This window comes from Kogia breviceps, chromosome 5 (assembly GCF_026419965.1).
Source record: "Kogia breviceps isolate mKogBre1 chromosome 5, mKogBre1 haplotype 1, whole genome shotgun sequence".
Lineage (NCBI taxonomy): Eukaryota > Metazoa > Chordata > Mammalia > Artiodactyla > Physeteridae > Kogia > Kogia breviceps.
In genome coordinates, this window is record NC_081314.1 from 41,252,164 (window position 1) to 41,278,949 (window position 26,786).

Consider the following 26,786-nt stretch of genomic DNA (forward strand, 5'->3'; position numbering starts at 1 on the left):
GGACCTGGAGATGGTGGAAAACAGACAAAAATCTCTCTCCGAAAGAAAAGGAACCATCTGAAAGGCTAGTAAACCCTAAGAAAGCAGAAAGGAAAGAAGAAAATGTTTGAGTAAGATTACTAAATAAATTTTAAAATGCAGACTCCTTGGTAGTAAACCAACAAAACAGACCCCCAAAAAACCAAAAACCAATAATAAACCTACTCAACAACAACAAAAAAAGAGAGAATGCAAAATAAAAAACTTCAAATAAAAACAAAATAGATCTTCCCTGGTGGCGCAGTGGTTGAGAGCCCACCTGCCCATGCAGGGGACACGGGTTCGTGCCCCAATCCGGAAAGATCCCACATGCCGCAGAGTGGCTAGGCCAGTGAGCCATGGCTGCTGAGCCTGCGCGTCCGGAGCCTGTGCTCTGCAGTGGGAGGGGCCACAACAGTGAGATGCCTGCGTACCGCAAAAAAAATAAAAAATAATAAAAATAATAAACTTCAAAAGGGAAAAAATATTGATACAGAAGTTATGTTTAAAATACCAAAAAAAAATCTTTCACCAACTCTAAACAAATAAATCTGAAAACCTAGATAAAAGGGATACTTTCCTTAAAACAATGCATTTTCTGCATTTCCAACACAAACTTAAACATCAATTTTCATAGAATACAGAAAATTATTCCCCCAAATAAACTACTGCCATAAAGCACCACAGACCCATAGAATTGGGAAATTCTACCAAACCTTCAAGGAATTGATAATCCCTATGCTAATAAAACTGCTCCAGAGCAAACAAAAAGAAGCATAAATTGCCAAATTCATTTTATGAAGCAGATATAATATTGATACCTAAACTTAACTTTTAAAAAGACTGCCAAAAAACCCCTACAAATCTCACTTATGAATACTGATGTAAAACCATATATAAAAAGTGAGTAACAAAAAATACAAATATTGCATTAACAAGTGGAATTTTTTTCCAGGAATGCAAGAATGATTCACTTTTAGACATTACACATTCATTAATGTAATTTACCGTCTTAATAGATTTAAGGAGAAAAACCATATGATTTTCTCTAGAAATACTAAAAGGGCCTCTCATAGAATTCAATACCATTCCTGATTTAAAAAAAAAAAAAAAAAACTCAAAAATTAATGAATGTGTATAAGTGTGTCCTGCAGTCCTAAAGCCAGCATCTTATTTAATGGGGAAACACGAGAATCACTTGACTAACTTCTGAAATAAGGCAAGGATGCTCGTTATCTTTATATAATATTGTATTAGAAGAGGCATTACCCAATGTAATCAGACAAGAAAAAAGCAACTAAAGACATGAAAATTAGATATAATTGCATTTCCTTTTTATTTGTAGATTATGCAATAGTATACCTATAAAACTCAAGATAAAGATAAAATTTTAAATAATTTAGTAAAGCAGAGAGTTATAAACTTAACATACATATAGTCATATGTCATACAGTCACATAATCATGCAGTAACCAGTTAGAAGATATAATGGGAAAGAAAACACCATAAGCTGAAACAAAAAAACTTTTTTAGTGTTTCTGCAGGTAAACAAGTTGATTCTTAGTACAAAGAAAAATAAACAAGCAGAAGCTCAGAAAAGGGATTTCTGCTTCTGACCAAGACAGAGTAACCCACCTTAAAAAAAAAAAAACCTGAACAAAATATATGAAACAATAACTTTCAAGACTTCAGTATAGGGGAGAATTTACAAGGGTATTTTTCCTCTACCCTTGTAAATTCTCAACTGGGAACTCAACAAGAGGCAGATTAGCAAGAGAGAAACATACAAATTTATTTAACCTAAGTTCAACATGACACATGAGGCATCATAAGGAAATGAAGACCCAAAGAAATAGTTAAAACTGATTGTTTTTAATGCTAGATTTCGTGATGAGTGGAAAGTTACGCAGCAATATGATAGGACAAAGAGTAAGAAGTAAGTTCATTTAATGGGGGGAAACCTAGCAAGGCCTGTTTGTTCAGATTCCTCTCTGTGCCCCTTTGTCTTCAGAGATAAACTCTTTTCCTCTGGTTATATGGGCACCTCTTACATAAAAACTTTATGACTTGCTTCAGGGGAAGGTCAGAAAGTCCTTCTTAAAAAACACTCCCAAACTCATTTTAAAAGACTAGCATTACCCTGATATTAAAGCTAGATAAGGACATTATAAGCAAATAAAACTATAGACCAGGGCTTCCCTGGTGGCGCAGTGGTTGAGAATCCGCCTGCCGCTGCAGGGGACACGGGTTCGTGCCCCGGTCCGGGAGGATCCCACATGCCGCGGAGCGGCTGAGCCCGTGAGCCATGGCCGCTGAGCCTGCGCGTCCGGAGCCTGTGCTCCGCAACGGGAGAGGCCACAGCAGTGAGAGGCCCGCGTACCACAAAAAACAAACAAACAAACAAACAAAAAAACAAAAAAACTATAGACCAATATCCCTGATAAATATAGATGCAAAAACTCTCAACAAAATATTAGGAAATCAAATTCAACAGCACATTAAAAGGATCACACACCACAATCAAGAGGGATTTATCCCTGGGATGCAGCTAGTTCAACATACACAAATAAATGTGATACATCACATTAATACAATGAAAGATAAAAAAGAATCATATGATCACTTCAACAGATGGAGAAAAAGCAACTGACAAAATACAAGATCCTTTCATGATAAAAAATCCTCAACAAATTGGGTATACAAGGAACAAACCTCAACACCATAAAAGCCATATATGATAAACCCACAGCCAACATCATAACTCAATGGCGAAATGCTGAAAGCTTTTCTTCTAAGACCAGGAAGAAGACGAGGGTTCCCACTCTCACTACTCCTATTTAAAACAGTATTGTTAAGTCCTAGCCAGAGCTATCAGACAAGAAATAAAAGGCATCCAAATCAGAAAGGAAAAAGTAAAACTATCTGTTTGCAGATATGATCCTACACATAAAAAATCCTAGGGACTTCCCTGGTGGCGCAGTGGTTAAGAATCTGCCTGCCAAAGCAGGGGACACGGGTTCGAGCCCTGGTCCGGGAAGATCCCACATGCTGCGGAGCAACTAAGCCCGTGCACCACAACTACTGAGCCTGCACTCTAGAGCCCGTGAGCCACAGCCACTGAGCCAGCATGCCACAACTACTGAAGCCCGCGAGCCTAGAGCCCGTGCCCTGCAACAAGAGAGGCCACCACAACGAAGAGTAGTCCCCAGTGGCTGCAACTAGAGAAAGCCTGCACACAGCAACGAAGACCCAACGCAGAAAAAATAAATAAATAATAAAATAAAAAAGAAATTAAAAACAGAACTACCATATGATCCATCGATCCCACCTCTGGGTATATACCCAAAGGAAATGAAAATAGGATCTCGAAGTATGTGCACTCCCATATTCACTTCAGTATTATTCACAATAGCCAAGACATGGAAACAACCTAAGTGTCCATCAGTGGAAGAATGGATAGAGAAGATGTGGCATATATATCCAATGGAATATTATTCAGACATGAGAAAGAAGGAAATTCTGCCATTTGCAACAACATGGATGAACCTTGAGGGCGTTATGCTAAGGGAAGTAAATCAACCAGGAAAAATGAATACTGTATGATATCATTTATATGTGGAATCTATAAAAGCTGAACTCATAGAAACAGAGTGGAGTGGTGGTTATCAGGGAATGGTTAGACAGAGGGATGCCAAGAGGAATCCAAATACATGGGCCTTGCTAAATTTCCCCAGTTTACTACCCTCAGCTCATATCCTTTTTTCCTATCACATTTTTCCACTCTCATCAAACCTACTATAAAAACGCTCTGGGGCTTCCCTGGTGGCGCAGTGGTTGAGAGTCCGCCTGCCGATGCAGGGGACACGGGTTCGTGCCCCGGTCCGGGAAGATCCCACATGCCGCGGAGCGGCTGGGCCCGTGGGGCCGTGGCCGCTGGGCCTGCGCGTCTGGAGCCTGTGCTCCGCAACGGGAGAGACCACAACAGTGAGAGGCCCGCCTAGCACAAAAAAAAAAAAAAAAAAAAAAAAAAAAAGATAGGAAAACGCTCTGGCTTAACCGGTACTTCAGGTCTTCATTTCCTTATGAAGGCTCCTGTATCATATAAAACTTATATTAAATAAATTTGTATGCTATTTTTGGCAGTCCAATTTACAGGGCCCTCTGCCAGAGAACCTAGGAGGGTTGTAGGAAATACAATTTTCCACACCTATATTATTTCAAAAATATTTATTGAATTATAAAATCTGAAACTATACTTTTGAGAAAAAGCTAAGATATTCCCCATCATTTCCCATTTTTTACTCCTTAAGCTTTATTAGTAGAGTATTAAATGTCATTTAGTAAAGAATATTTCTTTTTTTTTTTTGCGGTACACAGGCCTCTCACTGTTGTGGCATCTCCCGTTGCGGAGCACAGGCTCCAGACGCGCAGGCTCAGCGGCCATGGCTCACGGGCCCAGCTGCTCCGCGGCATGTGGGATCTTCCCGGACCGGGGCACGAACCCGTGTCCCCTGCATCGGCAGGCGGACTCTCAACCACTGCGCCACCAGGGAAGCCCCTAAAGAGTATTTCTTAAAAAATAAAACTTGCTTTTAAAGAAGTGTGTTTCCATAGTTAATCTCTATTCATCTTTGATGCAACAACTTAAGTCTGTTTTTATCTAATGGTTAAATAATCCTACTGAGAAGTATGCCTTTCATACTTGGAAAGAAGTAGTCACACATTTAGTTGCATTCTTTTTCCCTTGGCTGCCTGCCAAAAAAAATCACAGTTTGATATTACAGCTTCTCCTTCAGAAGTAATTAAGAAGTTAATCTTACTTAGAAAACATAATTACCCAGCAGCCCATAGAACTACCCTATCTACTTGTCAAAGCAGTAGTACCACAGTCACAAAGACAAACCCAAATTGTCTCCCTAGCTATCCCATCACCACTGTTTGGAGCTGGATAGAGCCCATTACAATGCATCAGTCACTGGAAACGAAGCCTCCTCCGCTTCTTTGAAGCATGAAGAAGCAGTGGAGCTGAAGATGGTGAAGGACATTAGGCACAGGTCAATTAAGTTCTAGTCATCAGGATAAGAGATATGTCTCAACAACCAAGGAGACTTCCCTAAAACAAAATTGCAAAATACTCCTTTATTTTTCCTGACCACCTGACAGCGGTGAGATGTTCACTCACCCTTAATCTTCTTCCAACATCAGTTGACCATGAAAGAACGAGGACTTCTGCTTCATTTGACATTGGTATATCAAGTGCCTACTATGTGATTTCTCTTATTTAACATGGAAAGCATTTCTATCTCTAAATTCATTACCTATACCCACGAAAGGGGGAGCCAGATGTCTTCTAGAATGGAAGGATCTTTTGAAAAGGCATCCACACCTGAATTATAAAGGCACTGCCCCCTCTGTGTGGCAGTCTTCAGTGCCTAACAGGCTGAACACAATTAAACACTTTTCCTAATAGTGCAGACCCCATGGCCACCTGTGCACATAATCTTTAGGGGAACTGTATTCTTTGCACAAGTCAACAGCCACTTTTACCAGCCTCTTCTCTCTCTAAGCTAGCTCTCAGAGCAAATTTTGAAATTCTTAAGAATGCTGCAGAAGCTGAAGGCATGTGAAATTGAGATTGCAGCAGCAGACCAACTCCAAGTCTATTTCCAGCCAGCTACAGTAGGTCATACACAATAAGGATGTTTCAACAGTTAATAGCCCTTAAAAACCTGCTATGTGCACAGCACTATACTAAAAATCATAGGGATTTACAAGGAATACAGCATTGTTTCTGTTCCTTAGAAACATATACTCCTCCTAATATCTTAATATTAGAAGTGATCTAACTACACCTGAACTTTCGTTAAATTATTTCAACTACTGCAGGAATGGGAAGGTGGGGAAGGGGGTGTAAAATAATTCTTCTACCCATTTACCCATATCAGTCTCATGAGTTTTGCTTCATCTTTTGTGCATTTGGATTTTACATCGTTAAAAGAAAATCAACATGCTCCTTTTAAAAAGAAATCCCTTAAAAAAAAAATGGTTCTGAAGAACCTAGGGGCAGGACAGGAATAAAGACATAGACATAGAGAATGGACTTGAGGACACAGGGAGGGGGAAGGGTAAGCTGGGACAAAGTGAGAGAGTGCATGGACACATATACACTACCAAATGTAAAATAGATAGCTAGTGGGAAGCAGCCGCAAAGCACAGGGAGACTAGCTCCGTGCTTTGTGACCACCTAGAGGGGTGGGATAGGGAGGGTGGGAGGGAGACACAAGAGGGAGGGAATATGGGGATATATGTATATGTATAGCTGATTCACTTTGTTATACAGCAGAAACTAACACAACATTGTAAATCAATTATACTCCAATAAAGGTGTTTTTTAAAAAAAAGAAAGAAAGAAAAAAAGAAATCCCTTGTTGGAAAATGAATTGACAATTTTCCTTTTCCTATGTACCTTAGGATGAGCAGCTCCCCTAGAGTGACTTCATAGGTAATTGAATTTCATATGAAATTTACCAAATAACAAAGGTCTGCTGTGCTCTACAGAACATTCCATATAGCCCAAATCCCCACCCGTCTGAGGCTTTCAAACATAATGTCACATGGAAAACTGGCATATTGAGGAACAGGGGAGTATTGTCCCCTTGATAGGTCAGCAGAATCAATACAGAAAGCCCCCAAACTGACCCAAGATGGAGCTATCATCTCCATATCCTGGTTGGGGGCCCATCACCCACATAGTTCAGTAAAAGGCCTTGAAGGTACAACTTTGTACAAGCTTATCATGGGGACATTCATAATTATATAGAGGAACTACCATGATCTAAAAGCAATATATATATATTTTTTTACCATAAGCCTGAGACTAAAAAATAAGAGACCAGAGAGAGCAGAGAATGCATTACAACCAAATATCCCCAGTCCCAATGAGAACTCTGAATTGTTCACTGATTCATCTTTGCCTCCTGGGTCTATGTATTTCTTTTTTCAATAATTAAAAGGAGGGACTTCCCTAGTGGTTCAGTGGTTAAGAATCCACCTGCCAATGTAGGGGACACGGGTTCAATCCCTGGTCTGGGAAGATCCCACATGCTGTGGAGCAACTAAGTCCATGTGCCACAACTACTGAGCCCGTGCTCTAGAGCCTGTGAGCCACAACTACTGAGCCCACATGCCACAACTACTGAAGCCCACACGCCTAGAGCTGGTACTCTGCAACGAGAAGCCACCATAATGAGAAGCATGCGCAACGAGGAGTGGCCCCAGCTCGCTGCAGCTAGAGGAAGGCTGTGCATAGCAACGAGGACCCAAGGCTGCCAAAAATAAATAAATAAAATAAATAATTAAAAGGATTATTAAATTAAAATTCCCAATATTTTAACAGTAAACAATAATTAAGGACCACCTCCTACTGTTGTAGATTCTAGGGGGCCAAGTGAAATGAGACTCTATCTTTTTTCTGCTAGTTTCTAAACTACTCTACTGAGTAGTTTCCTTTTTTTCCCCCATATTATTTTACAAATTTTTGAATTTTATTTATTCTTTTGTACAGCAGGTTCTTATTAGTTATCTATTTTATACAAATTAGTGTATATATGTCAATCCCAATTTCCCACTTCATCCCACCACCCCCACCTCACCCTGCTTTCCCCCCTTGGTGTCCATACATTTCTTCTCTACATCTGTGTCTCAATTTCTGCCCTGCAAAACGGTTCATCTGTACCATTTTTCTAGGTTCCACATATATGCATTAATACACAATATTTGTTTTTCTCTTTCTGACTTACTTCACTCTGTATGACAGTCTCTAGGTCCATCCAAGTCTCTACAAATGACCCAATTTCATTCCTTTTTATGTCTGAGTAATATTCCGTCGTATATATGTACCACATCTTCTTTATCCATTTGTCTGTCGATGGGCATTTAGGTTGCTTCCATGACCTGGCTATTGTAAATAGTGGTGCAATGAACATTGGGGTGCATGTGTCTTTTTGAATTATGGTTTTCTCGGGGTATATGCAGAGTAGTGGGATTGACGGGTCGTATGGTAATTCTATTTTTAGTTTTTTAAGGAATCTCCATAGTGTTCTCCATAGTGGCTGTATCAATTTACATTCCCACCAACAGTGCAAGAGGGTTCCCTTTTCTCCATGCCCTCTCTAGCATTTGTTGTTTGTACATTTTCTGATGATGCCCATTCTAACTGGTGTGAGGTGATACCTCATTGTAGTTTGGATTTGCACTACTCTAATAATTAGTGATGTTGAGCAGCTTTTCATGTGCTTCTTGGCCATCTGTATGTCTTCTTTGAAGAAATGTCTCTTTAGGTCTTCTGTCCATTTTTGGATTGGGTTGTTTGTTTTTTTACTACTTAGCTGCATGAGCTGTTTATATATTTTGGAGGTTAATCCTTTGACCGCTGATTCATTTGCAAATATTTTCTCCCATTCTGAGGGTTGTCTTTTGGTCTTGTTTATGGTTTTCTTTGCTGTGCAAAAGCTTTTAAGTCTCATTAGGTCCCATTTGTTTATTTTTGTTTTTATTTCCATTACTCTAGGAGGTGGATCAAAAAAGATCTTGCCGTGATTTATGTCAAAGAGTGTTCTGCATATGTTTTCCTCTAAGAGTTTTACAGTCTCCAGTCTTAAATTTAGGTCTTGAATCCATTTTGAGGGGTTTTTTTTGTGTATGGTGTTAGCGAGTGTTCTAATTTCATTCTTTTACATGTAGCTGTCCAGTTTTTCCCAGCACCACTTATTGAAGAGACTGTCTTTTCTCCATTGTATATCCTTGCCTCCTTTGTCATAGATTAGTTGACCATAGGTGAGTGGATTTACCTCTGGGCTTTCTATCCGTTTCCAATGATCTATATTTCTGTTTTGGGGCCAGTACCATATTGTCTTGATTACTGTAGCTCTGTAGTATAGTCTGAAGACAGGGAATCTGATTCCTCCAGCTCCGTTTTTTTCCCTCAAGACTGCTTTGGCTATTCTGGGTCCTTTGTGTCTCCATACAAATTTTAAGATCTTTTGTTCTAGTTCTGTGAAAAATGCCATTGGTAGTTTGATAGGGATTGCATTGAATCTGTAGATTGCTTTGGGTAGTGTAGTCATTTTCACAATATTGATTCTTCCAATCCAAGAACATGGTATATCTCTCCATCTGTTGGTATCATCTTGAATTTCTTTCATCAGTGTCTTATAGTTTTCTGCATACAGGTCTTTTATCTCCCTAGGTAGGTTTATTCCTAGGTATTTTATGCTTTTGGTTGCAGTAGTAAATGGGACTGTTTCCTTAATTTCTCTTTCAGATTTTTCATCATTAGTGTATAGGAATGCAAGAGATTTCTGTGCATTAATTTTGTATCCTGCTACTTTACCAAATTCATTGATTTGCTCTAGTACTTTTCTGCTGGCATCTTTAGGATTCCCTATGTATAATATCATGTCATCTGCAAACAGTGACAGTTTTATTTCTTCTTTTCCAATCTGTATTCCTTTTATTTCTTTTTCTTCTCTGACTGCCATGGCTAGAACTTCCAAAATTATGTTGAATAACAGTGGTGAGAATGGACATCCTTGTCTTGTTCCTAATCTTAGAGGAAATGCTTTCAGTTTTTCACCATTAAGAATGATGTTTGCTGTGGGTTTGTCGAATAGGGCCTTTATTATGTTGAGGTAGGTTCCCTCCATGCCCACATTCTGAAGAGTTTTTATCATAAATGAGTGTTGAATTTTGTCAAAACCTTTTTCTGCATCTATTGAGATGATCATATGGTTTTTATTCTTCAATTTGTTAATATGGTGTACCACATTGACTGATTTGCATATATTGAAGAATTCTTGCATCGCAGGGATAAATCTCAGTTGATCATGGTGTATGATCCTTTTAATATGTTGTTGGATTCTGTTTGCTAGTATTTTGTTGAGGATTTTTGCATCTATATTCATCAGTGATATTGGTCTGTAATTTTCTTTTTTGTAGTATCTTTGTCTGGTTTTGGTATCAGGGTGATGGCGGTCTCATAGAATGAGTTTGGGAGTGTTCCTTCCTCTGCAATTTTTTGGAAGAATTTGAGAAGGATGGGTGTTAGCTCTTCTCTAAATGTTTGATAGAATTCACCTGTGAAGCCATCTGGTCCTGGACTTTTGTTTGAAGATTTTTAATCCCAGTTTCAATTTCATTACTTGTGATTGGTCTGTTCACATTTTCTATTTCTTCCTGCTTCTGTCTTGGAAGGTTATACCTTTCTAAGAATTTGTCCATTTTATTGGCATAGAGTTGCCTGTAGTAGTCTCTTAGGATGCTTTGTATATCTGTGGTGTCTGTTTTAACTTCTCCATTTTCATTTCTCATTTAGTCGATTTGAATCCTCTCTTATTCTTTTTCTTGATGAGTCTGGCTAACAGTTTATCATTTTGTTTGTCTTCTCAAAGAACCAGCTTTTAGTTTTATTGATCTTTGCTTCTGTTTTCTTTTTTTCTATTTCATTTATTTCTGCTCTGATCTTTATGATTTCTTTCCTTCTACTAACTTCGGGTTTTGTTTGTTCTTCATTCTGTAGTTTCTTTAGGTGTAAGTTTAGATTTTTTTTTTTTTTTTGAGATGTTTGTTGTTTCTTGAGGTAGGCTTGTATTGCTATAAACTTCCCTCTTAGAACTGTGTTTGATGCATCCCATAGGTTTTGGATCGTCGTGTTTTCATTGTCATTTGTCTCTAGGTATTTTTTGATTTCCTCTTTGATTTCTTCAGTGATCTCTTGGTTATTTAGTAACGGATTGTTTAGCCTCTATGTGTTTGTGTTTAAAGTTTTTTTCCCTGTAACTGATCTCTAATCTCATAGCATTACAGTCAGAAAAGATGCTTGATATGATTTCAATTTTCTTAAATTTACTGAGGCTTGATTTGTGACCCAAGATGGGAATCTATCCTGGAGAATATTCCATGTGCACTTGAGAAGAAAGTGTAATCTGCTCTTTTTGGAAGGAATGTCTTAGAAATATCAATTAAATCTATCTGGTATATTGTGTCATTTAAAGCTTGTGTTTCCTTATTAATTTTCCATTTGGGTGCTCTGTCCATTGGTGTAAGTGAGGTTTTAAAGTCCCCCACTCTTATTGTGTTACTGTCGATTTCCACTCTTATAGCTGTTAGTAGTTGCCTTATGTATTGAGGTGCTCCTATGTTGGGTGCATATATATTTATAATGTCATATCTTCTTCTTGGATTGATCCCTTGATCATTATGTAGTGTCCTTCCTTGTCTCTTGTAACATTCTTTATTTTAAAGTCTATTTTATCTGATGTGAGTATTGCTACTCCAGCTTTCTTTTGATTTCCATTTGCATGGAATATCTTTTTCCATTCCCTCACTTTCAGTCTGTATGTGTCCCTAGGTCGGAAGTGGGTCTCTTGTAGACAGCATATAGATGGGTCTTGCTTTTGTATCCATTCAGTGAGCCTGTGTATTTTGGTTGGAGCATTTAATCCAGTCATGTTTAAGGTAATTATCGATATGTATGTTCCTGTGAGCATTTTCTTAATTGTTTTGGGTTTGTTTTTGTAGGTCCTTTTTTTCTCTTGTGTTTCCCACTTAGAGAAGTTCCTTTAGCATTTGTTGTAGACCTGGTTTGGTGGTGCTGAATTCTCTTAGCTTTTGCTTTTCTGTAAAGCTTTTGATTTCTCCATCGAATCTGAATGAAATCCTTGCCAGGGAGAGTAATCTTGGTTGTAGGTTCTTCCCTTTCATCACTTTAAATATGTCATGCCACTCCCTTCTGGCTTGTAGAGTTTCTGCTGAGAAATCAGCTGTTAACCATACAGAAGTTCCCTTGTATGTTTTTTGTCATTTTTTCCCTTGCTGTTTTCAATAATTTTTCTTTAAATTTGCCAATTTGATTACTATGTGTCTTGGTGTGTTTCTCTTTGAGTTTATCCTGCCTGGGACTCTCTGCGCTTCCTGGAATTGGGTGGCTATTTCCTTTCCCATGTTAGGGAAGTTTTCTACTATAATCTCTTCAAATATTTTCTCAGGTCCTTTCTCTCTCTCTTCTCCTTCTGGGACCTCTATAATGCAAATATTGTTGCATTTAATGTTGTCCCAGAGGTCTCTTAGGCTATCTTCATTTCTTTTCATTCTTTTTTCTTTATTCTGTTCCACAGCAGAGAATTCTACCATTCTGTCTTCCAGGTCACTTATCTGGTCTTCTGCCTCAGTTATTCTGCTATTGGTTCCTTCTAGTGTATTTTCCATTTCAGTTATTGTATTGTTCATCTCTGTTTGTTTGTTCTTTAATTCTTCTAGGTCTTTGTTAAACATTTCTTGCATCTTCTCGATCTTTGCCTCTATTCTTTTTGAGGTCCTGGATCATCTTCACTATCATTATTCTGAATTCTTTTTGTGGAAGGTTACCTATCTCCACTTCATTTAGTTGTTTTTCTGGGGTTTTGTCTTGTTCCTTCATCTGGTACATAGCTCTCTGCCTTTTCATCTTGTCTATCTTTCTGTGAATGTGGTTTTTGTTCCACAGGCTGCAGGATTGTAGTTTTTCTTGCTTTTGATGTCTGCCCTCTGGAGGATGAGGCTATCTAAGAGGCTTGTGCAAGTTTCCTGATGGGAGGGACAGGTGGTAGGCAGAGGTCAGTAAAACTTTAATCCATTTGTCTGCTGATGGGTGGGGCTGGGTTCCCTCCCTGTTGGTTGTTTGGCCTGAGGCCACCAAACACTGGGGCCTACCCGGGCTATTTGGTGGGGCTCATGGTGGACTCTAGTAGTGCTCACGCTAAGGAGTACTTCCCAGAACTTCTGCTGCCAGTGTCCTTGTCCTCACAGTGAGACACAGCCACCCCCCGCCTCTGCAGAAGACCCCCCAACACTAGCAGCTAGGTCTGGTTCAGTCTCCTATGGGGTCACTGCTCCTTCCCCTGGGTCCCAATGAGCACACTACTTTGTGTGTGCCCTCCAAGAGTGGAGTCTCTGTCTGCCCCAGTCCTGTCGAAGTCTTGCAATCAAATCCTGCTTGTCTTCAAAGTCTGATTCTCTAGGAATTCCTCCTCCCATTGCCAGACCCCCAGGTTGGGAAGCCTGACATGGGGCTCAGAACCTTCACTCCAGTGGGTGAACTTCTGTAGTATAAGTGCTCTCCAGTTTGTGGGGTTTTTTTAAAATTGTGATTGTGCCCCTCCTACCATCTCACTGTGGCTTCTCCTTAGTCTTTGGATGTGGGGTATCTTTTTTTGGTGAGTTCCAGTCTTCCTGTCGATGATTGTTCAGCAGTTAGTTGTGATTCCAGTCCTCTCGCAAGAGGGAGTGAGAGCACGTCCTCCTACTCCGCCATCTTGAACCAATCTACTATCCTCATATTTTCAATGGCTAAGTTTTACAAAGATTATACTATAAAATACAACTGCACAAAACGAAAAGGAGAAAAAGCTACAAATATATATGTACTATACATAGCTGTAAAAACATCCCTTTTGTTATGTGTGATTTAATCAACTTAGACAAGTGCCTTTGGTTAGATTTGGGTAACTAAGAATATTCATGGAGAAGTAAATCTTGACACAGGTCTATCACTAACTAACTGATGAAATCTTATACTTTTTTTCTCTTTCCTCTCTGCCCCTCTCCTTTACTTTCCATAACCTAGCCAAAGTTTTCCACCTCTTGCTTATTCCAGTTGTATAGACTGCTGCTCCAGATATTGATGTCTATAAAAATATTATCTCCCAGGAAAATTCTCCCTATCTCTCAAAGGTAAGGAGATCTGCCAATTCTTTTTGTATCTTCTCCCACTAAGCTGTATGTGCCTCAAGCAGAGACTCTGGCTTATTTATCCTACTATTCTTGGCACCTAAGTCCAATGCATGGTGCGTAACAGCTACTCAGCAGTCAATAAATGTTAGTCCAGTGAAGTTTCTCTCCATTACCTAGCTTAATATCTCTATGTACTAAATGCTGAATTTGTACTGATTGACTGATATATATATATATATATATATTTTTTTTTAATTTAATATTTATTTGGCTGCTCCAGGTCTTAGTTGCAGCATGCAGGATCTTTTTAGTTGCGGCATGCGGGATCTAGTTCCCTGATTAGGGATCAAAGCCGGGCCCCCTGCATTAGGAGTGCAGTCTTAACCACTGGACCACCAGAGAAGTCCCTGATATATACTCTTAATTTGCCAATCATTAGAAGAAAAGAGTTATTATCAAGTCTGCACTACTATTGTTCAGGCTGTCATGTCTTCAAACTTGCAAAAGTCAGGCTTCATAACAAGCAAAAGCAAACATTCATGAGACAGTGCACTTGTAAAATAAAAGCATTCCTCAGTCAACTCCCTATTCTGCCTTTTACTCCCTGCAATAATCACTCATTTAAAATTTGCCAACAATAATAAGTTGAATAGTGATGTACCATTAACAGTTTGATGACTGGACCAATTATAATGATGATAAGGAGCATTTACTTCTGTTCAACCTGGCAAAGGCAGCATAGTAGACGGGATTCAGCTGGGCCTGCAATCAGGGTGCCTGATTATTTTTGCTCTTTGGCTATTCAAAGAGTGCAAAGGAACCTACAGTGCTCATCCACTCTGACAGAGAGGCATCTTTCCTCCTAAAGTTGCCTTCCGGCTGCATAATCTCTGAGCTGCAGGGCTCTAAAAAGAGATTTCAGCCCCTTGGTAAAGATTCCCTGAGCATCTGCTACATCTCAGACACTACACTGAATATCAAATGAATGAGACCTCAGACACTCACAGTCTAGTCCAAAGGTCAGCAAACATTTTCTGTAAAGAGCCGTATAGTAAATGTTTTAGGCTTTGTGGGCCATACAGTCTCTGTGGCAATCATTCAACTTTGCTTGTAGTACAAATGCATCCTTAGAAAATATGTACACTATTGAACATGGCTGTGTTCCAATAAAGCTTTATTTACAAAAACAGGCAGCAGGTCAGATTGGCCCACAGGACGTAGTTTTCTAATTCATGGCCTAATCCACAGGTTGGGTACATTCTTTAACGCAAAACAGAGATATCTGTGTTGGTGAAAGCTTTCCCCTTGTATCTGTGTAACATTTCAGAAATAATGAAGCTATTTCATATATAATGACTCAAAGTTTAATCCTCATACCAACTCTTTGCAATGGGTAGGTCTTATTATCCTCATTTTATAAGTGAGAAAACTGAAGCTCAAATAAAGAACTTTAAGTCATCCCACAACAAGGAGTGGAGGTAGGATCTGAGCTTCTGCGTAATAGGCAGAGATTACTATGTGTTCACCAAAAGTAATTTCCTCTTCCGCCAGGGCACACACCAGACTACATTTCCCAGGCTCCTCTGCAGTTAGGTATGTCCATGTGCTTGGGCTCTGGCCAGTAGAATTTCCACCTTGCCCCTTAAAACTTCCTCATAAAAATCTCCTATACACGATTCTCTATTTCCTTTACACTTTTCAGTTGGCTGAGAAGGAGACACCCCTAGGGCAACCTTGTAAGTCACATGTTGACAAAAGCAGAACCACAAAATTGAAAGAGCCTGAGTCCATGAACCACCACCTGGAAGAGAGCCACCCAACCAGAAACATCTGCATTATTAGACTATGAAAGCTGCAGGAAATTTGCATTAAGCCACTGAGATACAGAGCTTTATCTCTTACAGAAACTCCCTTAACAAACGCAGCCTGTGCGCAGGGTCCAGTGCTGTTTGCACTCAGCTATAGAAGAGATGTAAAGGCTATGTTTATCAGGCTGATGAAGCAGAAGAGATCATAGTTCAGACAGGAGATATATCAGAATAAGCAAGGGGTGCGTTTACGAAAGTACAAATTGTTCTAAATGGTTAGATAGCAAATTAGCAAAGCAGTGGAAGGAGAGCCAGCAAAGATAAGCACTGGGAAGGGACTTGTCTATAACCCTAAAGAAAAAGGACTTGGAGAGAAAAAGAGACAGCCAAAAATAAGAGAAGTGCCATTAGTACACCCAACCTGAGGAAGAATAGGCTCGAGGCAGTGAGACCATCTCAAGAGTCTCAGGATAGTCCTGGCATAATCAGAGCAGAGCTGTGAGCTAGCAGAAGATTGTTCTTTTCATAACTTGTTTTTTAGGTTTTTTTTCTGATTATAAATGTAATATGTGCTAATTATAAACGTATGAAGAATTGAGAAGAAAATAAAACATACATAATCCCATAGTCAAAGGTAACTAGTATTATAACTTTGAGGCATAAACTTCTGAACTTATTTTGCCTTTTTATGCACATATATGTAGGCATTAAGAAAAATAGGAATATAATATTTTCCAATGAATATAACCATGGGAAATCTCCTCATATCAAAAGATATTCACATTATTGTGAGTAGCTGCATTGCCCCATGATATAGATGTGTTATTTTTTAAAAATCAGTTATTTCCTAGTGCACATTTAGGTTGTTCCCCTTTTCTTGCTATTACAAAAAAAATTACTGCAATACATTCCTATTGATAGATATATCTGTGCAAATGTGCAAGTACTTTTACAAAGTTAAAAAAAAAAAAAAAAAAAGACTTTTTACCAAGGGTCAAACTGCCCTCCAGAAATACTAATTCAGATTCCCACTAGCTATGTATAAAAATGTCCATTTTCCCACACCTTTACTGACACTGGATATCTTTTTTTTTTTATCCTTTGCCAGTCAGTTTAGGCAAAAACAAAAAACAAACCTCTCATTTAATTTTTGAAAACACAGTTAAACAATTTTTTAGTTCTCTTCCTTGTATTTTTTAAAAAACGTCCTGTTTCATCTGTGGAAGTTCCTAAATGCATAACATTTAGAAGTTATCTTTAAGGTGACAGTATGCTTAATTTATACAATTGGTCTTAGTGACTAGAAGCAGAGCAACTTCTGGATTTGAAGACTTAACATGAAGAAATCAGCACGAACAATCAAATATTAATTCTTCCCAGGGGATACTTCCCAAGTGATACTGCATACTGTAGGTGAGCTATGACTATCAGAATTGAGTAGGTAATCTGTTTCTAAATTAAAAAGCTGTTTTGCTAATTACAATCAACTTTATTTAACTTATTGCTTCCTTAGGTTTTTTCTTTCATACTTTTATCAATGCTTGACTTATTTTTGGTTTTGGTTATATAGTAGGTACCTAAAAGGGTAAGTACCCAAGAATGAGTGGAAAAATACAAATAGAGACTGATAAAGGTTGTCAACACTGAGAGAAAGGAAAGAGGGGACACAGATGAGGGGTGTGCAGAACACAGGTACTGAAGTGAGCAGGCGTGTATTATTAGGGGAGGGATGCAATATTCACTGAATCCCTAGGTACCAAGCACAGGGCAAGACTAGTTACACACATCTTCTCATTTAATCCTCACAACTCTTTGAAATGCATGGAATCCATATTTGTTAAATGAGGAAAAGAGTGCCAGAGAAATTGACCCAGGTGATTATCTAAAAGGCTAAGCTGCGATTAGAACTTTTGGTTGTTTTTTGTTGCTATTTTATTCCAAATCCCACGTTCTCCCCCGGTGTACCACTGCACTGGAGAAATCCTGTGCTCTCCCTGCCACCAGTTTCCCTTGTGTCTCATTAAAGGGTACAAAGAAACAAAGAAATGGTAAAGTTAAAAACGTGAGAGGGCTTCCCTGGTGGCGCAGTGGTTGAGAGTCCGCCTGCCGTTGCAGGGGACACGGGTTTGTGCCCCGGACCAGGAGGATCCCACATGCCGCGGAGTGGTTAGGCCCGTGAGCCATGGTCGCTGAGCCTGCGCGTCCGGAGCCTGTGCTCTGCAACGGGAGAGGCCACAACAGTGAGAGGCCCGCATACCGCAGAAAAAAACAAAAAACAAAAAAGAAGACTTTGTGGAGGAGAGGTCACAAGCAACAAGAGTGAGTGCTCAGAGGAGAAAAAGAAAGAAATGCAAACCTAAGAAGAATGGGGTGGCTTCGTTCTTCAGTCATTTTATTCTTCCTTTGTTCCTTTCTGCCTACCTTGCTTCCATCTGCCACATCTTCAGGGGAAAATAGGTGTAAATTTGAGACAGAAAAAGAAAGTAAATAGTGAAAGAATATGAACTAAAGTTCAGAATGACTACACACCATGATTAAATAAGAAGATTGGTCAACCAAATTTTTAAAATAAGATGAAAATAAAGTGGTAAATATGAAATATGAAACATGATTCCCCCCTTCCCCCCACTGCACCATTTATTACACTCCCCATGCCTGCTTTCTTTCATTTTCCTACTTGATTTTCTGAGTTTCATTTTTCAAAATATCAATGAGAACCTGAGAAAAGAAATGAGTAAATAAAAAGTACAAAAATGAGAGAATAAGGATGAAATAATATAAATTAATCTTAAAACCCCAGTATCAGGAGAAGGCTCATTGTATGAGAGGAATTTAGTTACTAAATCTAGCTTAGTAACTAAGTAATTCTAGCTAAATAAGTAATAGCTGAGGCCCTACCTCATGTTCATACTGGGGCTCAACAAGTAAAGATGGGAAGGTAAGTTATGAATGGTCCACACAATTTATATTTTTCACCCTCCTTGCTGATTACATAAAAATTTAATTCCCCAGGAAACCTTCCCTACTGATGTGACTCTTTTCTGTATATGCGTGCACACACATAACACACACTCCTGGAAGGATGCAAACCCACAGGCCAAAATACCAAGCACAATTATATCTGAGGAGAAAAGCAAGGGGAAATTTGACTTAGCACTTAATATAAAATCAATATTGCTTGTTTTTTAAACAGTCTTTGGACATAACTTTGGACATTCAAAATAAACAATAAAGAAAAGGGCAAATGAAGAACTTAGACATGAGGGGAAAATGTGCAAAGAGAAACTATAAAAGGGAAAGTAACAAAATTGTTCACAGCTTTTACATCGTTCCTTCTTATCTCTTCTCCTGATTTTGTACATTTGAGGGGGGGGGGGAGTGCCTCAGACCCCTGCTTGTATCTTTTCTCAAATTTTATTTTTTCATACCGTCCTTGGGGGGAAAAGCAGACAATACTGACATCAATTTTAAAGAAAAGTGAGAAGCAACATGTCACTGGATTAGATGGAAACCTTATGTTACACACATCTACCACTGTGGCTTATTCTTTAAACAGATCAGTAGAAACAATCATTCACCTTTCTTCAAAGAGACAGCTGAAGTAACTCTAGCTCACTCATGGTAGCTTCTGTTTTGCTGACAAGTAATTAGCGACAGTAACAGATCATTCGTCAAAACCTCAATGACAAGTGTTCATGGCCTTGATATGCCTGAACCAATTTCTTAAGTAGACTGAAGGACTCTTTATCTTTGGCTGTTGAATCAATCCGTCACAGCACTTCTTTTCTCCTTAAATACCCTATTTTTTCCTAAAATACCATTTTTTTCTGTAAAATACCACTTTTATATCAACCATTCACTCCAAAGCTTACCATCCTCTCCCCTTCTTTGTTAGATCCAGCCCAAAATCCTCATGGGCGTATCAAAAACCTTGTGTGATCTGGTCCCACGTTAACCATTCTTATCCCACTACTTCCCTATACCAACCCCCATGTAATCTACCACACATTCTTCTTTCTGTTTCTTACTCAGGAAGTACTCACTTGCAGGTCCCTTTACTCAAGGTAATGTCAGGCCAGGCTGATGGCTGGGGAAAGACATCTGCAGAAAGCAGAAGTTAAACCAAGATGTCTGTAGAGATACAGTAGAGAACCCTGTACAGAGAAGGCAATCGATTGCTTCCTGCCTACATATCTTACCACCTACAGGACAATAATATCATCACTAAGAGAGGGAACATGACTGCAAGCCGAGCTCCAAAGTCAGCCAACAGGATTCAAATGTCAGCTCTACCCATTACACTATGACCTAGGGCAAGTTACAATATTTTTCTCTCTCCGCACCTCAAATTCCTCACCCCCAAAATGGAAATACCTTTACTTGCCTCACTGAGCTATGATCAAGACTGCTAGTTGTCAAATTATCAGGTTCTCAATTTTCTCTAATGAATTTGATGCCATCATGTGATAAAGAAATCTCCAGAATCTGTCCTTTTCCTCATATACCAACTTCTGAAGTAGTACCCTTAAATAAAGTTAACTTAGGCAATTACCTTGCTCTGGTGAACATTCATATAGTCAAAATTGTGTAAATGTATATAATCATAGTATATACACTTTGCTTACTGATAATAAACTTTTTAGGACTTCCCTGGTGGCGCAGTGGTTAAGAATCAACCTGCCCATCCAGGGGACACAGGTTCGATCCCTGGTCTAGGAAGATCCCACATGCCACGGAGCAACTCAGCCCATGCGCCACAACTGCTGAGCCTGCGCTCTAGAGCCCGCGATCCAAAACTACTGAGCCCACGCGCCAAGAGCCTGTGCTCCGCAACAAGAGAATCTACCACAATGAGAAGCCCACGCACCACAACGAAGAGTAGCCCCCGCTCGCCACAACTAGAGAAAGCCCACGTGCAGCAACGAAGACCCAATGCAGCCAACAAAAATAATAAACTTTTAAAATCAACCTATTATTGAAACATGGAATGAGTATTTATAAATACAGAAAAACAATGTAAAAATTATTATATGTGAGCAAAGTTAAGAGGGATAACCGAGAGAAAGGATTGGTAAAAGGGAGTGCTATAGGTGCTTCCCTGGTGGCGCAGTGGTTGAGAGCCTGCCTGCCGATGCAGGGGACACGGGTTCGTGCCCCGGTCCAGGAGGATCCCACGTGCCGCGGAGCGGCTAGGCCCGTGAGCCATGGTCACTGACCCTGCGCGTCCGGAGCCTGTGCTCCGCAACGGCAGAGGCCACAACAGTGAGAGGCCCGTGTACTGCCCCCCCCCCCAAAAAAAGGGGGAGTGCTATGATCACTGAATAGAGTATTTCTTTCTTCTTCTTTTTAACATTTACTTATTTATTTATTTATGGCTGCTTTGGGCCTTCGTTGCTGCATGCGGGCTTTCTCTAGTTGCAGCGAGCGGGTGCTACTCTTCACTGCAGTGCACGGGCTTCTCATCGCAGTGGCTTCTCTTGTTGTGAGCACAGGCTCTAGGCGCATGGGCTTCAGTAGCTGTGGCACGTGTGCTCAGCAGCTGTGGCTTGTGGGCTCTAGAGCGCAGGCTCAGTAGTTGTGGCACACAGGCTTAGTTGCTCTGCGGCATGTGGGATCTTCCTGGACCTGGGCTCAAACCCCTGTCCCCTGCATTGGCAGGCAGATTCTTAACCACTGTGCCACCAGGGAAGCCCCCTTAATAGAGTATTTCTATTTGGCAGAGCAGGGAACACGAAAGTATAAAAGAATTGTTAAAATCAGAAAGGTAAGCAATGGAGTAACTGAGACATGGGTTATAAGTGAGTTAATTCCTCTTCTACCATAGAATAAAATCAATAGACAATATCAAAAATTGAAAATCAGTAAATAGTATAGCACATCATTTAGAGATATGAAAGTAACACTAAAACTCTACAAAAAAGGATAGTAAAAGTAGTTTATTTAGGAAAGAGGTGAAGAGGGCTAAGAGAGGGAACTATATTTTTTGTGCTAATTCTTCTACACTACTATGTTTAAATCTTAACTATTTTCAAAAATAAGAAAATGTAACTGAAAAAAATCTATTCACAATACCAACTAAAAGCACAAGAATAAACCTAAAAAGAAATGTGGACAACCTGCATGAGAAGAAAACTCTAAATCTTCACTGACATAAAAGAAGACCTAAATATGGTGCCTTCTACTGTGTTCCTGAAAAGGAGGACTCAATATCTTAATGTTGATGGTTCTCTGCAGTTAACTTATAAATGTAATGAAATTCCAATAAAAAAATCCCAACAAAATTACTCTTGGGACTAGAGAGGCTATTTCTAAAATTCATCTGGAATAGAAAATACATGAAAAGAGCCAAAATTTTTGAATAAGGACAATGTTGGAGAACTTGCCCTAACAGATCGTTCACGAAATAGACTTAGAGAATGAACTTGTGGTTACCAGGGGGGAAGGATGCAGGGAAGGGATAGTCAGGGAATTTGGGATCAACCTGTACACACTGTTATATTTTAAATGGATAACCAACAAGGACCTACTATATAGCACAGGGACCTCTGCTCAATGTTATGTGGCAGCCTGGATGGGAGGGGAGTTTGGAAGAGAATGGATACAGGTATATGTATGGCTCAGTTGCTTTGCTGTGCACCTGAAACTATCACAACATTGTTAATTGGCTATACTCCAATATAAAATAAAAAGTTAAAAAAAATGTTTGCCCCAGTTGACCCTGCAGTTCCATTTCTTGGAGTTTATCCTAAAGGAGAGAGGCAAGTATGACAAGATGTGCATAACTGCTAATAAAAAATATAAAAAGTAAAAAAAAAATTGACTGATAGATCTGTGGATCAAAATGAAGTACACAGCGTCATAAGCATCATCATCTTCATTAAATAAGGAAATAGCCATTTTCAACAAAAACAAAATTAAGTACCAAGAAATGGCCACCGACCTCCCAACACTAACGTTTTAGTTGGAGTGATTATGCAAGCAACATGACAACACTGAAACCAATGTCCTACAACCTAAAAAAGGTGGAGTTGGGGTTCTCTGAGCTTCCTGGGGAAATAGTTTTTTGTTCTCTGTAAGAGAAGAGCAGAGATACTCATTATTAGGCACAATTCTGTCTAATGGGCAAGAGGTTACAAACTTAGTAAGAACAGAAATGTTAAATTTCGTATAAGGCAAATACCTACTTATAGTTAATTTAGTTCAACTACAAGACAGTGACTGGATACAAAGCGTATGCAGAGGAAGAAGCAGTGTGAGTTCCAGGGCAGCTGTGACCAGGGCAAAAGACACCAATGTGGACTTGAGAGCCTAGTGTTTTCTCCTGAAAGAACATCTAAGCTAAGAAACCCTAGTCGAGGCCACTGTATTCTCACGTGTTTACTTCAACAGCCTTCTGGTCTCCCTTGCTCAAGCCTCCTCCCTCCCATTATTCCCTAAACTGTTGTCAGAGAGATCTGAAATTCAAATCAGGTTAATCTCTCCCCAGTTTAAAACCATCTGCTTTTTTTTCTTGGATAATGCCTACATTTCTTAACCTGGATTATGAGGTCTTTTATTGGCCCTTGCCTACTTCATCTTCAATCTTTGCCTATCCACCTTTGTTGACTTCTCCATGCTCAAGGTACCACTGGAATGCTCCTCTGGTACAGTGCTACCATAGTTACAATGATACGAGCATGTCTTTGCACTAGGTCATGAGTTACTGGAAAAGAGGTTAATACTTTTATTCACTTTCATACCCCCAATTGGCACTTTGTAAATAAAGTATATATTTAGTTATTCATTTTCAGCAGTTAAGAATTCCACAAGAAACTCTCAGTTTTCCCCTCCTTAAAAATGGCCTTGAACAAAGAATTCAAATGACACGAGATGAGAGAGATCACAAATATCTAAATGTTTAGCATCTGCTAAAAGCAAAAATCTATATTTGAAGAGAGTGGATCTAGCCATCATGATCTGGGAATTGGAGGGCCTGATTCCAGTCACAGATCTGCTCCATGTCTTAAGAGAAAATTGCACAGCCTATGTTTTTTTCTCCTTTAAAAAGAGAAGGATTACTATGGTTTCTTCCTGCTCTAGGAATCTAGGACTCACTCCTACATTGACATCAGCCCTTCCATAAGGCATCCATACACAGCACGCACACTGCTGGCATGTAGGTTATACTAAGCCAAGGGGAAAATTAATAGCAGATACCAAGGTTCTAGGTCAAAATGCTTTTGATTTGCACTCCAGAACAAATGTAAATTCTTTTCAACTAAAGTAGACAGAATATACATTATCCTTATTTTCATGACTCTAACATTTTCCACTTCTGTCATCCTTTTCCCTCTTCCAAATGCTTTCAGAGACATTATACCAGTAATTCTTATAACAACCTTGTGAAGTAAAGCAAGAAAGCAGTGTTCTCTCGTTACTAAAAAGGAAACTAGGGTTCCTAGACATGATGAGATTATAAAACACTTGCCTTACATGCCCGAAGCTTGCTCTGACTTCTGTTTTTATGCTGCAGATCAAGTCCCTTACATATTCAATGTTGTTTTAAGAATCAATAAAGATGCCTTCTAATTTGGAGGTTTATAGTACATTGCATTAAATTACAAGGCAAATGATGACAATAAGAATAATTCCCTAAGGATATGCACAAATACAAAATGTAGGAGCAAACATGAGTTTTACACTTAATAGATGTTTTAAGACTAAGGATATACCATCAAAACTCAGGTTTCTTTTTTCTGGTCTTCCTGCCTCAGAATGAACATTTTTGAACTTCGTACCCCCTTATATTGAAATCACTTCCACTGACATTACTGTTAAATAATGAAACTCAGATTTCAAGAGAATTCAGAATCTATTAATTTCACACACTTGGAAATGGAGTTGATCTGTATAATTTAAAAGGTTCCATTGAAAAGTGATTTGGAATTCAGAAGAAAGATTTATTCTTAAAAAGTCTTGCTACCCACTAAGATGATTTTAATACCAAGATGGACAGTCCATAAAGAAAATTTTTCACTCAGCAAAATAAATCATTAAAATGAATAAATGAAAATCTGTTAAGTAAAATATGAAGTATATGCCCATTTAAAAAATCTCTAGTAAGACCATCTCTATGTGACTACATCTACCTTCAAACAAGACACCTTACATTTGTCAACTTTAAAAGCTTATCTGACTAGAAAAATTCATTCAAATTTCCATTAGGTTTAAGACTCAAAGCTTAATTTTAACTTTAATCCTAAAGATTACTTTATGTGGTAAAAGTAATAGAAGTCATTTTCATCATTACTTCCATGATGTGTAAAGCAAGACAATTCTGATGCTATGCTATGCCATTCAATTGACTCCCACATTCAGCATGCAAGAGTTTCCAAACATATTAAAAGATAAAACTCTAATGGAAAACCCTTCTGACAAACTGCATACTAAGTAAATCAAATCCTACCCTATTTCTGTATAAAAGCTCCTTCTTAAGTCTTAGAAAAGTCAGTTATACCCAGAAAACCTCAACCATGGTTTAATTTATATTTTGAATAAAAAGCAAGCATTCCTGCTGGTACTGCAAACATGGCACATTGAAGTTGATATCATCAACTAACAACAACCTCGAGACAGGCTCTCAGATGGAGCATTCCCATGATAAAGTTACATTTGAGTAGACACACATGAATAATCTAAATAGCTGACAAATTTCAGTTTGAAGATAAGTTCAGAAGACATTTCTTGACATGTGATTTATTCTGTCTGACCAGGCAGGAACATTTCTTATAATTCAAAAACAATCTCCATATATTTCAAATTTCCGATCTCCTAACTCATACTTTAAAATATTTCTTTCATGCAGGGGAGCTGACAGATAGGCTCTGAGAACATGATACATGGATTCTGCCTCCATTTTATCCATGCTGAATACTTATGCCATTTCATTTTCAAAAGCTAATTATTTTCACTCTTCATGACTTCCTTTAATTGATACAAATTGGGAATGATTTTGTCCAGATTACTGTAGGAAGTTAAAATAGAGTTTTATCCATCATTATTCAAACTGAGTAAGACTAGACGATGTTTAAATTAAAACCCACTGTTTATAAGTATCAGACAAATGAGATTTTTAAGCACGTCTGTATCCTTGACTTATATCCTAAGAATACAAATGGTTTTGTCACTGACCACTTTACTATAATGATACACTTCCAATTTGTCAGCATGCAAATTCTACCATTATAAAAGTACACATTGGCAAGAAAAAAGACTAATCAAAAATACTTTGTTACCTTTTCATCTCATATTGAAATACAATACCTCAAATATGTTGTCAAGAGTTCAAATAAATCTTTAACTTAACTCAACATGAAATAAAATGACACGTATAGCATCTTTTACTAGGACTATTACACTTACCTTAAAATTGGTAGTATGACTCTTACCTTTTTCTGGACTTAAGTTTTTATATACTTCAAGGTCTGCCATTAAATTTAATATTGTTAAACATTATTGGCAAGAGCAGTAAAATTTCTCTCTAAAGGCAAAGCCTTTTCCTGATACACATCTCCAAAAAGGAAAAAGAAAAAAAAAAAAAAGGCAAAGAAATCCTTAGCAGCCCCAAGAACTTGACTCATGTTGCCCTTTACGGCATGATGAGGTCTTCACAATTCAGGCTTTACAGTGTGGAAAAAATAAATCCATGAGATATGATTACAGAACTTTGTCCCAAAGTGAAAAGCACAGCCAGATAAGAACACTAGAAGCATCTGCTCAGGGCTGCCGCTATTGTGGGAATGCAGGCACTGTGGCTACTTTGGGTATGAGACATGCATGCTTAGTGCAGCGCTGAAAGCCCTCAAGGCATTATGCACATTTAATGTCTGGGAAGTGTACGTCTTTAACCATCAAAGAAACCTTCTCACCTACAGAGGCCATTGAGAAACACTGATTACCATGGTAGTGACGCAGGCTGAATGCAGAAAATGAATGCACACACAGAGACACACAGAAGCACACACAGACACGCACACACTCTCGGAAGCAAACATCACTCCATTTGAGGCAAAAACAATCCACTGAAAATAAGCTACGTGTGGTCCTCTACACTGCACACTGCGTTGGTGCCAGTCAGGTTAAGCACGTATGTACTGACAGTGTTGAAGCTTTTCCTTGATTTTTGTTGTGATTCCACACACAAACATTGCAACG

The 26,786-nt window shown here is 38.8% G+C and overlaps 1 protein-coding gene across 1 annotated transcript in view; it reads right to left on the reverse strand.

Moving 5' to 3' along the window:
* PLCH1 (phospholipase C eta 1) overlaps positions 1–26,486 on the reverse strand; it is a 179,019-nt gene extending 152,533 nt beyond the window's left edge. Inside the window, exon 1 of the mRNA XM_067033895.1 lies at positions 26,021–26,486. Coding sequence (XP_066889996.1) covers positions 26,021–26,063 — 43 coding nt within the window. The 5' untranslated portion in view covers positions 26,064–26,486. The remainder of the gene's footprint in view (positions 1–26,020) is intronic.
* Between the last annotated feature and the right edge of the window lie 300 nt (positions 26,487–26,786).